Source organism: Anneissia japonica, unplaced genomic scaffold (genome assembly GCF_011630105.1).
Source record: "Anneissia japonica isolate Jap-2015-1 unplaced genomic scaffold, ASM1163010v1 scaffold287952_len401801_cov160, whole genome shotgun sequence".
Lineage (NCBI taxonomy): Eukaryota > Metazoa > Echinodermata > Crinoidea > Comatulida > Comatulidae > Anneissia > Anneissia japonica.
The window spans coordinates 1-19,633 of NW_022744320.1; the positions used below are offsets into that span (position 1 = coordinate 1).

At 33.5% G+C, this 19,633-nt stretch overlaps 1 protein-coding gene across 1 annotated transcript; it reads right to left on the minus strand.

Annotated features, from left to right (window-relative positions):
* Positions 1–2,204: 2,204 nt before the first annotated feature.
* On the minus strand, positions 2,205–11,410 carry LOC117119623 (EGF-like repeat and discoidin I-like domain-containing protein 3; the record flags this gene model as incomplete). The annotated part of the gene is made up of 3 exons (XM_033264458.1): positions 11,189–11,410; positions 3,246–3,387; positions 2,205–2,453 (listed from the first exon to the last, which is right to left on the minus strand). Coding segments are annotated over exons 1-3 (613 nt in total), but the record flags the coding sequence as incomplete, so codon positions are not given.
* Positions 11,411–19,633: the final 8,223 nt, after the last annotated feature.

The window sequence follows — 19,633 nt, forward strand, 5'->3', positions numbered from 1 at the left end:
AAGCGCAATTGCAAATGGTATTACAATATAAGATAAGCAAATTAACAATATAGCATAATTGAAAGTTTATAAAATTGTTTAGGCAAATCCTAAATCAAGAACACTGAACGGAACACTGCAACTTAATTGTTCCGTTGAAGCTAGTACGAGCTACAAATCATATGGTAGATAAACTAACGTTAAATCAAATTAAATCAAATACAAAACAGGAAATTATGATTCTTACCTATAAAAGAGCCAAGGTGTCAAATCATAAACAGTTGATAAAATGCAGTATAAAATGGTAAAAGTAAGACTTCTCCAGGTTGATAAAATTGCAATATAAAAGATGTTAAAAATATGACTTCTCAAATAAGGTGTGGCAAATATTAGGTCCTCAATCCTTACAGATGTTGCTTGTAAGCAGGGTCAGTGAGAAGTGAATTCCTTATCACTGTGGGGTGTCCGATAGCACCTATTGCCCAGCAGTTGCCTTAGCAACTGAGGACAAATTCCTAAACATAGCCACTAATGAGAATAGCAGGGACACTAATACACTGAGTGGCCTCAGCTATAATATATACAGTACAGTACATATACCAAAGTTAAAACTTAAATGGAATAAAATAACGTTTATACCCTACAGAGTGGCAAATAATACCAAATTTAAAGCTTTTAAAAGAGTAAAAATTTCACAGGGTTACAACTATACATATATATATATACATATATACATATATATATACATATATACATATATATACATATATATATATGTGTGTGTGTGTGTTTTGTGTGTGTGTGATGTGTGTATGGGTGCTCAGGCACTACAGAAGTATTGGTAATTGACGATGCCGACTGATATGTAATAATTGATTTTTTTTTTGTGTAATATTGCAGTTGTTATGATGATAATGATATTATTGAAATAATGGTGTTGATGGTAATGAAATAAAACAGTATCGAAATGATAATAAACAGTATAATTTCCATACATCATTTAACATTACTAGTACTAATAATAATAATAATAATGTTATACTTATATAGCGCGTTATGCCCCATTATGCGCTTTACAAATAGCATTACTCTGTCATTGGAGTAAACGCCTATGGAACACAAACTCAGCTCCAATAGGTGTTCAATAGGTGTTCAATCTGTGAACACTCTGTGCTCCACTGTGTGTTCATTCCGTGGACACTGTGTTATCGGTTTGAACTGAGTGCATTGTGTGTCCACGTGTGTTTCGAAACATATGTAGAATATAATATAACGTAACAGTAAAGAAACTCAAATACGTAAGATGTTGACTTTAGAAACACTTAAATTTATTAGGCGAATATTTCGGCTACTCTTGTAGTCTTTGTCAACGCTTAATTGACATACGAGAAGAGACTTTTTACGACTCTGAGGGATTTTGTAAAATATGTACTATTCCATCCGTAAATAACACAGTTCATAATCCCTTAGAGGGTTGCTGTAAGAATAACACTACTACTACTAAGAATAACACCACTACCGCTACCGCTACCGCTAATAATAATAATAATAATAATAATAATAATAATAATAATAATAATAATTATAATAATAATAATAAATTATCCAAATCGACCCGAGCCGAATCGACTCAGCAAAACGACCCGGATTCCCCGGCTCGGAACTAAACCACAACCACCATGGCTCTATCTAGTTACACTACGCAGAATAGGCTTAGCTCAGGCCAAGCCCGATCGTATATAAACTCACATATCAAGCAAAATTGTTGCAACATTGGCATATAAGTATTTTTTGTTTACAAATTATGCATTAGCTTTTATTCTACAATGTCGTTATAAATCTTCCTTTCGATCTTGTACAACAATAAAACTTACCAACTCGCTAATCATACCTGGGCTAGAGGTAAGCCCGCATTTCACAAACATATGTGTTTTCCCAAAAACCCACGTGTTTGCGTACGGTAAAAGGGAATAATCTTATGCAAAATAATCCCGTTTAAACTTTTTTTTCTGTATTCAAAAGTACTTTTACCAAAATATACGAATCTACAAAATCAATAATTAGTTCAATTACCACTGTTAAAATGTTGAACGATATTCATATTGCTAAGATTAAAATTACATTATGGGTTCCATTAAACAAAGTGAACACATTTGCAATAAAAATTACTGCATACACAGTTTTCATTAGCCCTATTTCAAGAGTGATCAAACTTAGCAACTGACCAATCAGGACAAGGCAAGAATCTTTTTTTTTAGTTGAAAGGAATATATGAGCCAAACAGAAAAGCAACAACATTGTCTTCGTTACTGCAGGTGTAAAGGTGGCATCCTCCATCGCATTTGAAATACTTGCATTCTGGTGCCTCATACACTTCACAGCACATCGAATGCAGCTTCCTGTCGAGTTTTGAGTCGTTATTGAACGATGAAAGTTTAAAGACTTGTAATAAGTTGAGTGTTCAGCCATTTTGTCTACACAAAAATATACAGAGGTAAATAAAGTTTTCATTTTAAGTTTACTATTTTTTTTTAATATTAACTTTTTTACGACTGGTTACTAAAACAAGCATTGTTTTGGGCAAAAGAAAATTTAACTATACTAATAAAAGACGTCTAATCAGGTACATGGTAAGTTATTGTAGGTTTAAATTAAGTTAGTAATACAATAATGCTTATGCTGTCACCGCCGCCGCAATAACAACAGTTGTTATTATTATCATTACCGTTATCATTATCATCATCATCTTCATTCTCATCGACATTATCATCACCAATCGATTTTGTTTGTATGCCAAATTGTTCTTATGATGCAACATCATCTTTTTCTTTTTAAGATTCCAGTACCTTCAAGCCTTTTTTGGGGGGGTTTATTTTGTTTTCGTTTTTTTCACTTTCTTTACACCATTTTAACACAAAGACACACCCCAGGCATGCGTAATTGATCCTAGAACCTTGTGATTTGGAGGCAAGTAAATTAACCATAAAGCGTTTCAATGGCACTCCAATATGAGTTTTATAAAACTACTAAGTGTATATAATAGGAAGGCACTTCAGGTCTATTCGAATTTTTTGAAACATCTATAAAGTATTCTTTTTGAAGTAATTAGGCCTATTTTTAAAGAAAAACAAATATTTTCAAATTCTATTTCACTTAGTGCTGTAATTCGTAGTGTGTTGAGATATTGTTGAAAACTAAAGCTTTCTTATTATTACTCCGCTGTACATTGTGACATGCACTAAATTATCAATTTAATATAAATTTACCTGCTGAGCATCCAAGAACCTCAAATCGTAAACTTATAGCAGAATACCAGCCAGTTGGATGAATACGGACGAACTGAGCGTAGACAGGATCAGAAAGTATGTTTGTCACCATAGTGTCATGATCCGAATTTCCAACAAACTTCTATAAATATCACACAATATAATGGTTAACATTGCTTTCTGCAACGCTTCAATCGGTAATGCCGGTGGTTCAAATAGTTCCGTGAACCATGGCCCCTGGTGTTTAGGTGCTCCGCCCCATCATCATCATCATCATCATCATATCATCATCATCATATCATCATCTTCGTCATCGTCATCCTCATCGTCGTCGCCATCGTTAATGTATTCTCACACTATAATTTTATTTAATATGGTAACAAATAATCATCGTGATAGATGGAAATTCAAAGCCAGAAGGAATCGTTATCCGAGTTCCATAAACTCAAGAGTGTGCTGACAACCCAAGTCTTTATTTTAACACTGACTTAGGCATACATTATCTGACCTCCATGCCAGTCTGGTCAAAGCCATTATGACCAACATAAAATAATTAACCGATAGTTTGTCAGAGAAACTGTCCTTTATTCTGAAATGTAATGACTTTTAGCCCTTACTTTTGTAGCCTGACCCACCTACACTAGCCTAGCCCAGGGGCGGATCTTGGTTCGCATTTAGGGGGAGGGAGTCACAGCTTTTCACAAAAACTATTAAAAAAAAAATGGGGTGTGATTTTTTTTTTCAATATTATTAGAGTAAATAGGTCTAATTATGTGTGTACCGGTATACACAGAAACAAACATTCTTTTTTTTCATGAATCGATGAACTCCACTGGAAGGAGGGTTGAGGTTCTTTCTTGGGAATTTTTTTTTAATTCCCAGGTGGTATCAACAAAAACACACAGCTGCAGGCGAATTTTCTTTACGTAGGATAGTTTGGTAAATCTCATGAATTATTTATAATAATCCTTATAGAACATATTTTGCGCATGAGCTATTTTCAAGCTGTGCTTCGTCGCGAGGAATCTACTGTTAGATTAAAAAATAAATATATAAAATTTGATTTTGGGCGAACTGATCTCAGGGGTGGAGTCAGGATTTGTCTGGCAGGGAAGATACTAATATTTAAAAAATACAAATAATTTTTTTCTCCCCTACGAACTGTGCTTTTACTCCCCGACGGAGGCCAGCTCTCCCCGACGGTGGAGCGGGAGGGGGCTGACTGGCGCCACCACTGACTGAACGTATACAATAAATGCGGCTAGGCGGATGTAGGGGAGAGGCAGCAGACGGTGCGATCGCATCCCTTAAACTTGTATTAGGAAAAATTATTTGTTGTATTCTTGATATGAATTTCCGGTAAGATTTTTTTAAGCTGAGGTTTGAGAATTACCGGGCACCTGGTTCATATTTTCAAAATGAAACTCACCCAACCATAATGGGGCTGAGATTAGATGGGCATTCAACAAAGGGCCCAGTGAGCACAATGGTATTTGATAAGTACATTTATACGCAAGATTAGAGACTTCATTCAGTCTGTTACCGGTTTATCAACATCCGGTCTGTTTTATTTTATAGTGAACAAATATTTCAAAGTAAATATAAAAGAAGGTGATTTATATATTTTATGCAACTTCTTTATTTTTTGTAAAGTAGCGGCACTTTCGCAGCATCCAGCGATGTTTCTTGGCTTAAATTTTTTTTTAAGAAAAAACTTTATTTGAACAATAGGCCTAGTTAGTTTTGTATTTGCAGGCTGACGGCGGTAGGCCTATCACTTCAATGTATCAAAGCAACCACCTGTTTTAATTTTGCATTGATTCAAATACACGCTTCATGTGCTCTGGGGTGGAGCTCCAGATAAGGCAGGGGATGCAGAGGGGGTGCGGATGGTGCAAACGCACCCACTATTAATATTGTATTATGAAAAATAATTGTCGTACATTATTGTGTTGTTCATATATTATTTTTATCATTAAAAATATAGTACCTTTAACATTTTGAAAGTATGAGAGTGCGATTTCCGGGCACCTTGAGGTCCATATTCTAAAAATGTTCTCCCACCATGGTTGGGGCTGAGGTGGTGTGGATTCTCACGCGCATGAGGGTGTCCTACCCATCCTAATAGGTCCTGGATTTTTTTTCAATATCCCCTGCTGTTGCTAAAACGTCAATGTTTAAATGTTTGTAATTTTGTATACAGTGTCCTCCTTTCCATCTATACAGTTTAAATATTAAATATGTAATAAGTAAAACATTTTTTAGACTCAGATACTGGCTTATTGGTACCACTCCAGTGTGTTGCTAGAGCTTCACTCACACTGCTAGGCCTGGATATGGCCTTCTGCTTGACACCTCCTCTAGGCAGCTCAACCACTGAACTTTGTAGGCCTAGGGGGCCTAGGCCTAAGACTTGAATTTCAGGTCGAAGGACAGACAAATTAAAATGTATATTTCCTACCGTACAAGGTCCACGATACTTGATATAATGTTTAAAAAGACCTCTCTATGGCTTGTATCTAACGAACCAAGTTGCCCAAGTTGTAAGTATAGGAGAACAAAATGGAGTAATGCTGAACAACTTCTTTCCCTGCAGGTCCCTCTTTTCAACATGGCTTCTTTGCCGCGGTTTGCAAGCTTAGGTACTCTCACTTTAAAACTGACAATTTTTACAAATTCAAAACACACCAAAAACACCAAAGCGTGCCAAAGCAGTAGGACAGACACTAAGAAGGACAGTTATCATTAAAACCAGACAAAGATGTTCACGACAAAAAGGTGATAATTAAGGATTAAAATTTGTCTTAACAGTGTAAAAATTATTGCCACTCTCCCCAGAGCCGTAGATAGAGAGAGTTTGGCCAACTTGGCGCATGGGCGCCATGTTGTCACCAAACAGCGTGCGTGCGCATAGCTTTATAAAATTTTATAAAACACTGATGCTGCATAAACTTTCTTTCATTATTCTGTTCATGAGGACAATTCAATTATGGGATTTTAACATATCATTGTAAATATCATATACTGTATAATCATATTTACCTAACTTTGGATTTAATTAATCAGTGACATGCTGTATTATTTGGAGAAGATAAAGTGTGGACGATTCTTTATTTTTTTCTTTCGTTACGATTATCTTTTTGTTTTGAAAGTCTATCATCTAGGCCTATACCTAGTTGCTAGCAGCCTACTCTATATAGCATGAGGCTCCTAAGAGTCAACACTGCAGAGGAGAAAGGTTGGTTGTGCAGACAGAGTAGGTTTGTGAATCGTCGGCGATAATATGTTAATTTCGCCTGTAAATGAATGATAAAAATATTAATAACATGAACGTTTTCTAATTGTATCTAGGCCTCTAGGCCTATGACTTCGTAAACTTTAATCTATGAAATAAAATATGCTAGTCATCTTCAAACCAACAAATAGCCTAGGCCTATTTGTAAATTGTAATCTAAACAATAAATCAAAGTTGAAGAATTATTGCATTGAGGGAATTTTTTGTACAACATATGCCTAATCATTCATAATCAAGAAGCTAGGCCTTGTAAGTAAAATAGCAGCATTCTCCACACTTCTGTTTATATATAAGTTAGTTATAATATTATCATTATTACTGTATTATTATTTATTATTATTATTATTATTATTATTATTATTATTATTATTCATTATTTATTATTCATTATTTACTGTTCATTGAAATTTTGATTTGTAATTTGTAAAACATTTAAACATTTCGATTTAAAATATGTATTAAAACAATCAACATATTATAATACAATTAGGCCTATATCTTTAAAATATATTTTTATCTTTAAAATCTTTAGTTGCACAATTTATTGATTGGTAAAGCAAAATTTGGCATGTTTGCATAGCACAGGACTCCTTGGACAAGTTTTCGCTTTTATTGGAGGATTTAACTTTTATTTTTAATTATAATTTAAGCTACCTTTGACTGATACTTCATGTAGCTTTCTGGAAATTTAGTTACATAATTTAACAGCAAAGTGCAACATTGCATGTTTTTATAAATCATTGCTGCTTGAAAATTCTTCCTTTTTTTATTATCATCGTAATTAAGCTGATTTAAGTACTATCTTAAGGTGTTCGGCCGAAGAAGTACCGAAATTTAGGCATGTCTAGGCCTAGTAGTAGTAGGTGGATATATTATTACTGCGAAGTGGGGCGGGCGGTACATGCCTTATAATTTACTACGTGGATAGCGAGATTTTTCGATCGCCATGCAAAGTTAAAATAAAATTCCAAATCCTCTTCCTTTTTGGAATTTAAGGAAATTAATACATTTTTGTTTCTTTGTTGGATCGATTGCAGCAACCCCAAACCCAACATAACGGTATTTCACATTATATAGCATTAATCATCTATAATAACTGCTAACTTCCTACCCTATCGCGTTGGTTTGTTTTGGTGACAACATGGCCGGTGTAAGTCACGTGATTGAAACCGAGTTTAAACTCTCTCTATCTACGGCTCTGACCTCTCTTCGTGGTGTATTATTAATTATTTCTTTCGCAGCATGCGCTGTAGCTCGCAAGAAGTAAGGTCAGCTTCAACTTCCGTTGGTGACCGTCATTTTAAGCTCTGCCCACCTGCCAATGCTCGCATTACCGTGTTTCTATTAGTTGCACTTTTCACTTGAAACGCGTTCAGAAGGAATTTAACCGTTTATAAAAAAAATTTAAAAATTTTTTTTAAAAAAGTGTTTTTTTGGCGTTATTTAACAGAAACACGCCCTTCATAGAAAAGAAAAATCCAAATTTCTTCGTTTATGCGCTACGCCAGTTTGCCTAAACCTAATTAATGTAGTTGCGCTTTTAACACTGTGAAAAGGTGAGATCGATGTACATAATCAATCCCAGCAGGGTTTCCCCCCTTGGCGCCTCTCCTCCCTGGAGCCATTTTTGGTCCACTCTCTGTATACAAATTTGGAACAACCTAATAAAAATCCTGCGCACTGGCCTCTTTACGTTCCAAGTGTGGACTCTTACAGGAATAGTGTCCGATGGGAGCATATCATCATTTTACTATAATTTGTTTTGGTAAAATTACAATTTATACAGTATAGTACCGTAATGAATAGTCCCGCCGCAAATTCCAACTCAGAAATAACAATATGGAGACTGGCGGGAGAGATTCCAGCAAAAAATAAATAAAAAAGAAATATACAAATATAAAATGTTTGAGTCGGGGATGATGTAAAGGAAAAAATATATACATGTAATTTTTAACTGGATATCATTTACTCTAGTCGACAAATTTATATATTTTAAGGGTCCTGACTATTATAGTCTCGGACATGGTCCTCTTAGAACCCATTTATGCCACTGGACATAATATACAAGTACCGGCAACTTATTTAAATAATATAAACAATTTAAATGAAAATATATCAAGTCAATCTACCTAATTACCCGGAAGTAATTGCAATAGTTTTAATTTCAACAGTATTGTACTTAATGTGTACCCTACAACATCATAATTATTAAAAATCTAGAAAAAAAAATTTAGTGGAAGTCACCTAAATTTCGATATATAAATATTTAATATCTGGGTTAAAGGTCATAACAATATCATTTTTCAACTATTGGTCTGAAATTGCTCAGATATTCCTATTATGGGTATTGTGGTCTGGGAAATGACCGAAAGCGCCTTTATTGAATATTGACCAATATTGAAAGACAGTTTTAAGGTCATGATAATATATTAGGTGTCAAATTGCTCAAACTTTGTATGATCCTGTTTGGTCAAATGAGAAATATGGACTGAAAATGACCGGAAGTGCACATATTTAAAAAAAATTTCTTACAATATCTTTAAAACTATGGATTGTAAAAACTTGAGACTAATCACAAACTATACACAAACATTCCTGTATCTAACTTGTGTTTCTGATGTTAATAAAGGTCTGAACTTTGACCCAATCTGTTTATACCATAATTGGCATATTCGATATTTTTCAAACAAAGAAACAATATTAGGTGCTTTACATAAAGAAACTACCTCATTATTATTTGAAAATGAAATTATAGGGCCTACCACAGGCTAGAACTTGTTATTAGACATTAATTTTAAGGGGTCAAAAGAGCAATACCTAATTATGGAATCAAACTATTATACTAGTGTTGTCAATAATAAAATATCAAAGCAACAACAATTGTAATGTCAGGCCTATGCATTTTCCTAAGCTATATTTATACATGTCTTGTTCATCGACCAATCAACTGCAAATCAAATATCTCATTGATTTTGAAATTTTTAATTAAATAACAATTTCATAAATAACCAAGAAATTGGTTCAAATGGTAATCAGGATTCTCATATCGTGGCATGTAACATAAGCCACGGTAATGTCAAGTCAAAATAGTGATGTAATGTTGTTGTAAATGATGTTTGCCTGCTTTGAACATATTTTATTGACACAATTATTATATTATTATTATTATACTATTGTATGATGTATTGTAAGAGTATGATTTTTATAATATTCAGTTTTATATTTTCTAATTAGTTCTGACCAAAAAACCCAGACTCAAAACTACCGGGCCTGTGTCCAGCAGAGGATAGTCCTTACCTCTAAATAATTTGATACCCGGTAAGTAATAATTTGCATCATCAAGCTATTAACAAAAACATAAAATACATTATAGAATCCAGAAAAGAGCATACACACTTACTTAATACGTATATATAAGGAAAAAAAAAACTGCAATACACATTTAAAATGGCGCATACTAAATTAGGCTAAAAGCATACTATTAGGCATCACTTTTAATGATTTTTGGTACTTTATTTTACAATTGTTATATAGACATAGTATTTGTAATATCAAAGCAATTTTACTGTATTCTAGCGTTTTACATTTTCTTATCTCTCTAGGCCAATTTAAGTGTGCTTGGTCTACTGCTCAGAACATTTCCGAATCCTACTTTGCAAACTGAAACCCAGTTTGCGAAATGTTAACTTAACAGCAACACAGACAATTATTAACAGAAACATTAGTATCTATTAAACTCTAAAATTAGCCTAAACACAATACTTGAATATGTATGTTACCGGGGAAAAATGCAATACACATTTTAAAAAGGCATATACCGGTACTGAATTAGGCTAAAAGCATATTATTAGACATCATATTTTTAATTATTTTTAGTACTTTATTTCACAATGGTATATAGACTTAATATTTGTATATCAAATTTGGCGTGGCAACAGCCCATTCCATTTGAGCCAAGGCCTAGTGATAAAAATTCATCAGTTTTTTTTTCTTTATCTTCTTTTTTTGGCTGTTTTTGCAACTTGTTCCTTATTTATTCAGCTATAATGTTATGTTATTTTTAATTTTAAAATCAACGAGGTGTCGTCGGAATCTTTTTTTCAAGCCAAGTCAGTTGGCGATCGCCCAGTGTATTAACTCCTATCTGTTTACACAATTTTGCAATCATGTTTACAAAAATCACTCTAACTTCTGAACCATTGGGCCGATTTTAACGGCTGTTTCGGTATGTAAAAATAGACTAATCAAGCTGTCTGTTCAGCTAAAAATCAATTTGATTGGATGAGAGGTCTCGTCAGAACGCCCATTTCTTTAGAGACATTGACTTGATCTGACACACATCGACTAATGGTAAAGTATCTTCGAAACTCTAAACATAGTTTCAAGAACCGTGTGAAAATCAGCTCTAATTCAGAAATGTTGGCCATTAAGCATTATGCTCTTTCCAATTCTAAAATGTATAAACAGTGGAACATTGTCGTACATTAAGATGATTTCCTGATCTTGATGTTTTTCTTGATTCAGTCTTTTTCACTTTTGTCTGATATTTATATGTATTTGTATTGGTTTAACTGTTGTTCTTTTGGGCATGAAAGTCCGAAATAAAAGATGAATGAATGAATAAAGTAGACTATATAAAGACACTTACCGTTACTTGACAATTTGAATTCTTGATTGGTTGGAAATGGTTACCATCGACACTGTAAAGAATCTCATAAGACGTCACCCATTGATCCCAGATAAAGCCGTCTGGTGTGATGTATTTGTTACGGCCTTGTGTAATTACCCCATGTACCTCATGTAGTTTACCGAGGTCAACTTGGATCCACTGGTATTGGTCATTGACATTTGACGACCATGACCCTGGCATCCAATCATATGCTTTAGTATTGAGTCGTCCACGAGGTGCCCCATGTTGAAAATTAAATTCACTGGATGCAGACAGCTGTTCTGTGGGAATAGTCCCATCTTCAATACCAAGACGATCGATACACAACTCTGAGATAGATTATTACAATAGCTATGACAAATTTGGTGACATCTCTGAAGAAATTCATATATTTTTTCCCCAAAATATTTGCATAGTTTTCATATTTCTACTAATTTTAATTTTAGAAATTAAAGAAATTGGGAATAATAATAAAGAATTATACGGTATAGAGTATGTGTATTGATGTAGTAATAATTTAAACATTTTTCCTGATTCTCACTGGGATTCAAAATAAAAACACATCGTTATTCTTCGTACTATTTTGTTGTTCTTACTACTACTACTACTGCTGCTACTGCTACTGCTATTGCTACTGCTACTGCTACTGCTACTGCTACTGCTACTGCTATTGTTATTGTTATTATTATTATTATTATTATTATTGTTATTATAATTATTATTTATTATGATTATTAATTATTATTATTATTATTATTATTATTATTATTATTATTATTATTATCATTATTACCGTAAATGCTCGAATAAGCGTAGCGGCACTTAATTGAGAGTATATAATATTACCCTGCGTGTAATGAACAGGGTTTTAAATTCAATGTATACAGTGTTAAAATGAATAAATTAAAACACAATGAAGACAAGCATTTCTTATAAACGTTTGTTTACGACAATATGACCTGTGATAGGCCTACTGAACTACGGGACAACGTGAAATAGGTAACATAGAAACAGGCAAGGAAAGCGCCACGCCAATTTTTTTGGCCGCCAGAAATGTTATAAGCGCGCCGGCGCTTATTCGAGTATTTACGGTATTATTATTGTTTATTTGATATTTGCACAAGTTGATTTGAGAACTGAAGATCATTATTGCTAATTTAATTGTAATTGTTAGACCTATCAATACAAAGAAACCAAGTTTCAATCTAAACAGGCCTAATGCTTGTATCTACATTATTATTATTGATAATTGTTTATAGGCTGCTATTGAGTATTAGCTATAGATTCAATTCAATTCAGTCAACATTTATTTGGTATTCCCAAACACATGTCGGTGTGTACCTCTTTTACAAAATACAAAACATGCAATAATCAAAAAGAGAGCGAAAAAACCTCTAATTGGCTGATCAACAAATATATTGCTAATAATCAAACAAACAAATTAAATTCTTAATTTATGTTCGATCTATCATGTAGACATTACTTACTTACATAAATACATTGATATCCGATATATCCTTTATATTCGATCCATTATGTAGACTTTATTAAGTACTTTGACAATAGACATTTTTTAAAAGATAGTTTTAGGCCTTTGTGAGTTTTTCGTAAGGTATGTGGCATTTGGTCAAAACAAACAATTCCATATTTTGGGTCCACTTATATATAGAAAGTGCTGACTACAAGTCAGTCTTTTAAATGGAACATGCATTTCTATTTTGTTTCTTAGATTGTGGGAAGTGTTATCATACGTAGAGAAAAAATTTAATGTTTAGAACACGCTGCGATAATTCGCCACATTTAACGTTTGACATAAATCCTATGACGTTAAGTTTGTAAATGTCATGGATATTGATTATTTTTAATTTCTTAAATAATGGTTCATATCTGCCTAGAGTATGAGAAAGTTATAACCCTGACAGCCTTTTTTCAGAAGTTTTCAAAGGGCTTCCAGTGTGCTTTTGTAGGTGTTCCCCCAGATAAGATTCCCATATTGGAGATGGGGTAATATCAAAGTGTTATATAAGTTTATTAAAATATGGTGGGGAAAAAAAGGATCTAACTTTCACGAGTACACCAATCGACCTAGCAATTTTGTTACTGGTCAACTTAATATGCTGCTTCCAGCTTAGATTTTCATTTAGCATGGCACCTAGAAACCTGGCGTTTTGTTTACGGCGTAGTAAAATATTGTCCATTGTCAATTCGTCAAAATATTTATGTTTTCGTGGAGGCCTAAATACAACATAATTTGTTGTGTATATGAGAGTTTTGGTACATTTCTTTGCATTTGTATTTTAGTTTAAGCATGGAGGTACAAAACGAATGCCGTCATGGTCGCATGCTATGTTAAGTGTGAACCAATTTTAGAATTTATTATTTTAGGAAGATGTCTTTGCAAATTTAGTGCAATTTCAGATCTTTCTTCAAAACAAAAAAAAGGACATGCAGGTTCTTTTTTGGTTTTTTTTTAATGTGGTTAGATTGGTTAAACCAAAGTGCCAAAGTAGGGAAACATATATAGAATATTCTAATAAAGGTCTGATGTAGACCTTAAAGGCAGTAGTTAACGCCGGTTTGTTGAACATACTAGGCTTAAGAAGCTCAACATGAAAACTTTTGATTGCCCTTCTTTTTTACTGCTTTATTTATTTATTTATTTATTTATTATATAGACAGGAAATTAAAAAAAACACATGTTAGCGGCATGCTTAGAGAGAATAATGAGCTGAAGCCCGACAACATGGGTGAATTCTCTCTAAATTGCTAACCTGTAAAAGAACAATGAAAAACAATTATTAAAAAAGATGTTTTTACATTTTATAAATTTATAATATATTTTATAAATTTATAATAAATTCATCTATAGAAAATATTGAAAAGATGGAAGATAAGCTGCAGACTACAATAAGGCAGAAGGTATTAATAATTCTGCCTCACTAAAATCCGCAACTTATCCCTTTGGCAAAAAAACAGGTTTGGCAAAGCAACAACGACCAAAAACAATTATATTTGATCGTTTCTGTCTCGCCACCAAAATAAAAAGAAGAAAGCTAAACCGGTCTGGTTCATGTTTATGAAGTAAGAATCATAATTAATGAATAGCGGCTACACTATATACATATTTTTTTTTCATTATTAAAAAACATGGAAGAATAAAACTTCTTAACAACTGCTACTGCTACTACTACTACTGTTAAGCCCACCATTGCAATCTCTAAATGAATTAATTCTACTTATTAATGAATTATTTAGCTCTCAGATATTGTTTAGTCAAAATGATACATACCCGACAGAACAGGGCTAATAATTAGCAACGAATTAACGAAAACGATTCTCAGAATGTCCAACATTGAGTGCTGCTTGGTTTTTACACTGACTTTATCTATGTTTGATATGAGTTGTTAGTGTTACTGATATATAGAGTAGAGAAACCACCGAATGTCTATAATAATTTCATTCAACTAAATTGATATTGCTGTTGTCGTCGAATATAAGGACATAATGGTAGGAGGCCACAACATTTAAATGCCTACACTGCGAGATTTTAATATGAACTTCTAAAAGTAATTGACATGCATGAAAAAACCCAATACATTATCAATTGTAAAAGGGATGGCGCTGTTTATCTTAAAATCTACTACATGAAAGATTAAATGAGAACTTACCGTTTGAAATTTAATCATTATTTTATAAGTAATTAGAAGGGGAAGATCTTTATCTTTATCTTTATCTTTTATTTCAACTAACCAATTCGCAGCATATAAGCTGAATTACATGGTGTAACAAAATGTAAAATTTACAAAATAAAAAATTATTTCAAGACAGTTAATTACAAACGTTACTTTAACACAACTAGACAATATAGATACTGATTATATATACAGGTTAGTAAAATAATTATTTAAAATTAAGACATATTCAAATACAAAGTATATAAAATAGGCATCATGTTTATAAATATAAAATATGGACCAGCCTCAATAAAAATAAAACATTTGCCAATGTTATATAGGCAATATCAGTTTAACGCGTATTTTCTAGCAATCTAAATCTCATCATCTCTCGTTAAGGCAGTGGATGAGAAAAGGAATTGCACTGTTCCCATATCTATTAGTATTATATTTTTGGATTTGATATGTATTACAGTTTCGTAGGGTCATATTATGGTTACTTTTATTTATTGGGAACCAATTTGCGTATCTCTGAGATTTTAAACATTTCAGTCCAAATTGAACACAAAGATGGAGTCGTCTATCGGCCATCGTTTGGAGTCGATTATCTGTATACTCAAGTTGACCATTAAAACTGTCAATCAAATTTAAGGCATTTATCAGGTGAAGGGTATCGATTCCAATGGTTATGCAAGTTAATACCATTGAACCTTAATACTACATTACAATAGTTGGGCGTTGTGGACATTTATTTGTAATTATCTGGATCCCTTTGTGCCAACCATGTGGATCACTTGACTTAAGGTTTTGAATGAGTGAGCTCTGCACAGGAAGATGAGACTTTGGTTCATAGTACCATCACCATCGTCAGAATTTTTCGATTTTGACCTGCGTTTACCTCTCGTGGAGGTTTTCAGATCCAGGCCTTTTCTTTTTGGCCTGCTGGCGGCCTTGCTCCCAACGCTAAGGCTAGGCCTAGCGGCAGTAGTACTAGTACAGAGTACTAGCTCCTGGCATGTCAGCCCACGTGGGTCTACCGCTAGTACCAGTATCATTAATTATTGGACCTAAAACTTTTATGATGTCCGATTCGTTGTCTGACATAGTTATGATAAAGTATATTTAACTGAGTATGCTTAGAATTTCCAGGCCGGTTCCCCACTAAACTTGTCAAGCGAAAGCGTCGAGCGTCACGCGGCAAGCGAAGCGAATCACGCAAAGCCTACAAGAGTTGTCTTTCGGTAAAGAATGTCTCGCTTCCAATGATTCGCTTGCCTGTTCCCACTGCTGACCGCGCGCGAAAACTCGAAATGGCGGGTGGCAACAGAGAAGTGATAATGAAACTGATTTTGTTATCTCATTGATAGACGGAGGAAAAGGGCTGTAAGATGAAATCAGATAAAATCCTCAAGATTAACATTTCCAGAACTCCATAATGAATCAAAAGAGTGAATATAAACAGGTTTTTTTTTAGTGCATATTATTCAAGGCCTAGGCCTAGAGCGGGTCTCCTTGGGGTAGATAGTAGGCCTAGCCTACTCTACCCTACAGGCTACAGGTGTCAGGTAGTAGCAGCAGGATATCAGAGGCCTAGGCTGGAGAGGCCTAATACTGCAGTAGAAAGATTAGATAACTCAACTCTCTGCAAATCCTTTTCCACGCATTGTCACATATTTTCTTCGCTCCCTTGTCACAGACCTAAACAATGGTAGCCTAATGTTCCACAGAGTTGCATGATACGGACTCGTACTCGTCGGTCATCGTGCGCACATCTGTACATTGTTTTGGTAATGGTCGGGACTTTATTGTTGACCTTTGACATAAATTGAATCTAAGCCTTGCAAATGCTACGAACGAATTGCCTGCGCATGCGCATGCGCCGAGTGGGATCTCATGTAATTTCTCAAGGAAATTTACGAAATAAAATCTCAATCATGTTTTTTTCCATAATATAACTCGGGCTAGTGAATGGCAATCCTGTTGCCCCAGTCTACTAGCTTAAAAATCATAGGAATTCATATCAGTTTGACGAATTCCAGATTTCCGACTGTTACTTGATGAAACCAATTTCTTAGAGAACGATTACCGATTTTACCCACGTAGATCTTTTGTGAAACAGACTACATCCCTTATTATGAATGGTCTAAAACATTTTATATTATGTAAAAAAAATTCTTCCTAATCATAATTATCATGTCTCTCTTTACCAAACCTTCTGACTTGAATTCTCATTATACCCGTTTTTCTTCAACCAATGTTTACGCTAAATGCTGTACATCTACAATTAGACAAAATTCTATACTATATTTAGGCCCGAAACTATAGGAAAATCTTTCACCTGACTTAAAAAGTAAACCAACTCTGGCTAAAGTTTCAAAAATTGCTATAAAAAATCTCTGATTCAGGTATATGGTGTATAAAATCCTTCTTTTAAATCTTTACTTTTCACTGCTTCTTTATTATTATTACTATTATTAGTATACAATTTCCTTTGTATCTTACTACTTTTACTTTTTTTAATGTATATATTTTTATGTTATGTATGCATATGTATATCAAAATTAATTATTAGGCTTACTACGTCGCATATAACTGATTAGCTGGTGGTCATGCCTTAAAGTTTTTATAACTTATTATGACTTCTTTCACACCAATATTTTACCTTATTTAATGATTATTGTTGTTTATTATTTAAGATAATAACAATACCTTACATTATTTTCCCATTATATTGTATAACTCATTTCAATTGTGTGACAGAAACCAGTAAACGGAAACAGAAACAGAAACAGAAACTTCTCAAATGCGCACATTTTTTGTAGTGCGCATTTTTTTTTTTCAAACAAGTAAAGATCAAAATAGCAAAATGTTGAATAATAATACAAGCACATTTTAATCGATACCTGATCGATTTAGATATGAAAACACAAGTATAAACATCAATAATATACCAATTATGCTGATTTTGCAGAACCGCCCATGTATTCCAATTTGTATAACCAATTTCAATTGCTCATAGCCAGGTAATTTTTAAGGTTAATAAAGCTAAAATGATATATAATTTAATTAATTTACTGGCCAGAAGTTTTTTTAATTATGCAATGTTTAATTGATATGACTTGGACGTGTAGAGGAAGAAATTCTTCGATTATAAATTGATGATGATAACCATTCACTTACTAATTGCACCACTCGTAAACGCACTTCAAAATTAGAGAACATTGCATTTCATTTACTTATTCCCAAATTTAATTGATCGTGTAAACATGGAATTACACTGAAATCTTGAAATTGATACGAATATAGAATTTAAATATTGAGAACTTGAAATTATATTGTGTGAATACACAGCGTAATGAAGTAAGTACGAGTTATACTGACATGTTTTCTAATGATTTATATTGAGTTTATAATTTTATGACGAGGAATACAACAATTTTGTTTATGATTTAAATGTAATGAAGCGATTAATGAATTATTGAATAGTAAACACGAATAGATGAATTCCAGTCTACGTGTAATAGAAGCAATTAATTGTTTAGGAAATAAGTAAGTAAATAATGTTATGCTAAATAAAAGTTAATTTAAGTTCCTCCTCATAAAGTTATTTTACCTTTAAATATTTTATATCACGTCGGATATGGCAAGACTAGACGTTTAAATACAATCTAATATCGATGACTAAGACACATCTGAAAAACCGTATTAGATTGATTAACCTCGAAAATCAAAAATGTTATTCATTTGTATTTTTTAAGAAAAGAATGGAGAGAAAGAAAGAGTGAATTTGAGTAAATGATGGAAATTGACACGTATTCATCTTGCACCACTTGTATTATATGCTATGATCTTTTATGTTTAACGATTTATTTTTTTTAGGTGAGTTATTGTATTGCTTTATGCCTACTACACATTGTAGTAGACATAGAACGGTATAGCAGTTAATTTAAAAAAAAAATTGTAGTACATTTTACCTTCATGTTATGATGTTAAAAAAAAAAAAATAAAAAAAAGAATTTAAAGGGATGTAATGTAGTATTAAGGTCAAAGGAATTCACTTGCATAACCATTGGAATCGATACACTTCACCTGATAAATGCCTTAAATTGGTTTGAAAGTTTTAATGGTCAACTTGAGTATACAATATTTAACACTTGCGAGTGCGGAAGGCCATCCCGATTTCAGGGAGAATCCAGCGACTTACAGGAGACTTGAGACCCCTAATTGTACACCGGTAGACAATCCCCCACTCAGAAGTGTGTACAGCGTTTTTTAACGTTCACATGTGGCAAATGCACACGAGACCAACGGCTTAAACGTCTCATCCGAAAGACGATGCGCTATCGTAATTTGCATTTTAGACCTCTAGCTGAAATACAAAGAGAGGCTGTGGGAATTGAACCAAGGACCAAGAAATATCTACGGTCTAGCGCACACATAGTGGCTACCACCAGTTTCGCTGGCCTGAGAACAGGGAACCACTGTTCCCTGAGCTTACTGCGCTAAGCTACTGATTTCATATCATATCATTTTATAATAACTGTGTTTTTAGGTTGGAGACACTGTGTTTTCTGTGTGACGACAATGACACTGTGTTTTTTGTGTGATGACGGTGTGTTCATTGTATGGCGGCGCTGTGTTCACTGTGTGGAGACTCAGTGCTAACTCTGTGACGACTTTCTGTTTACTATGTGGCGACTCTTTGTTCACTGTATATATACACACACACACACACATATATATACCATCT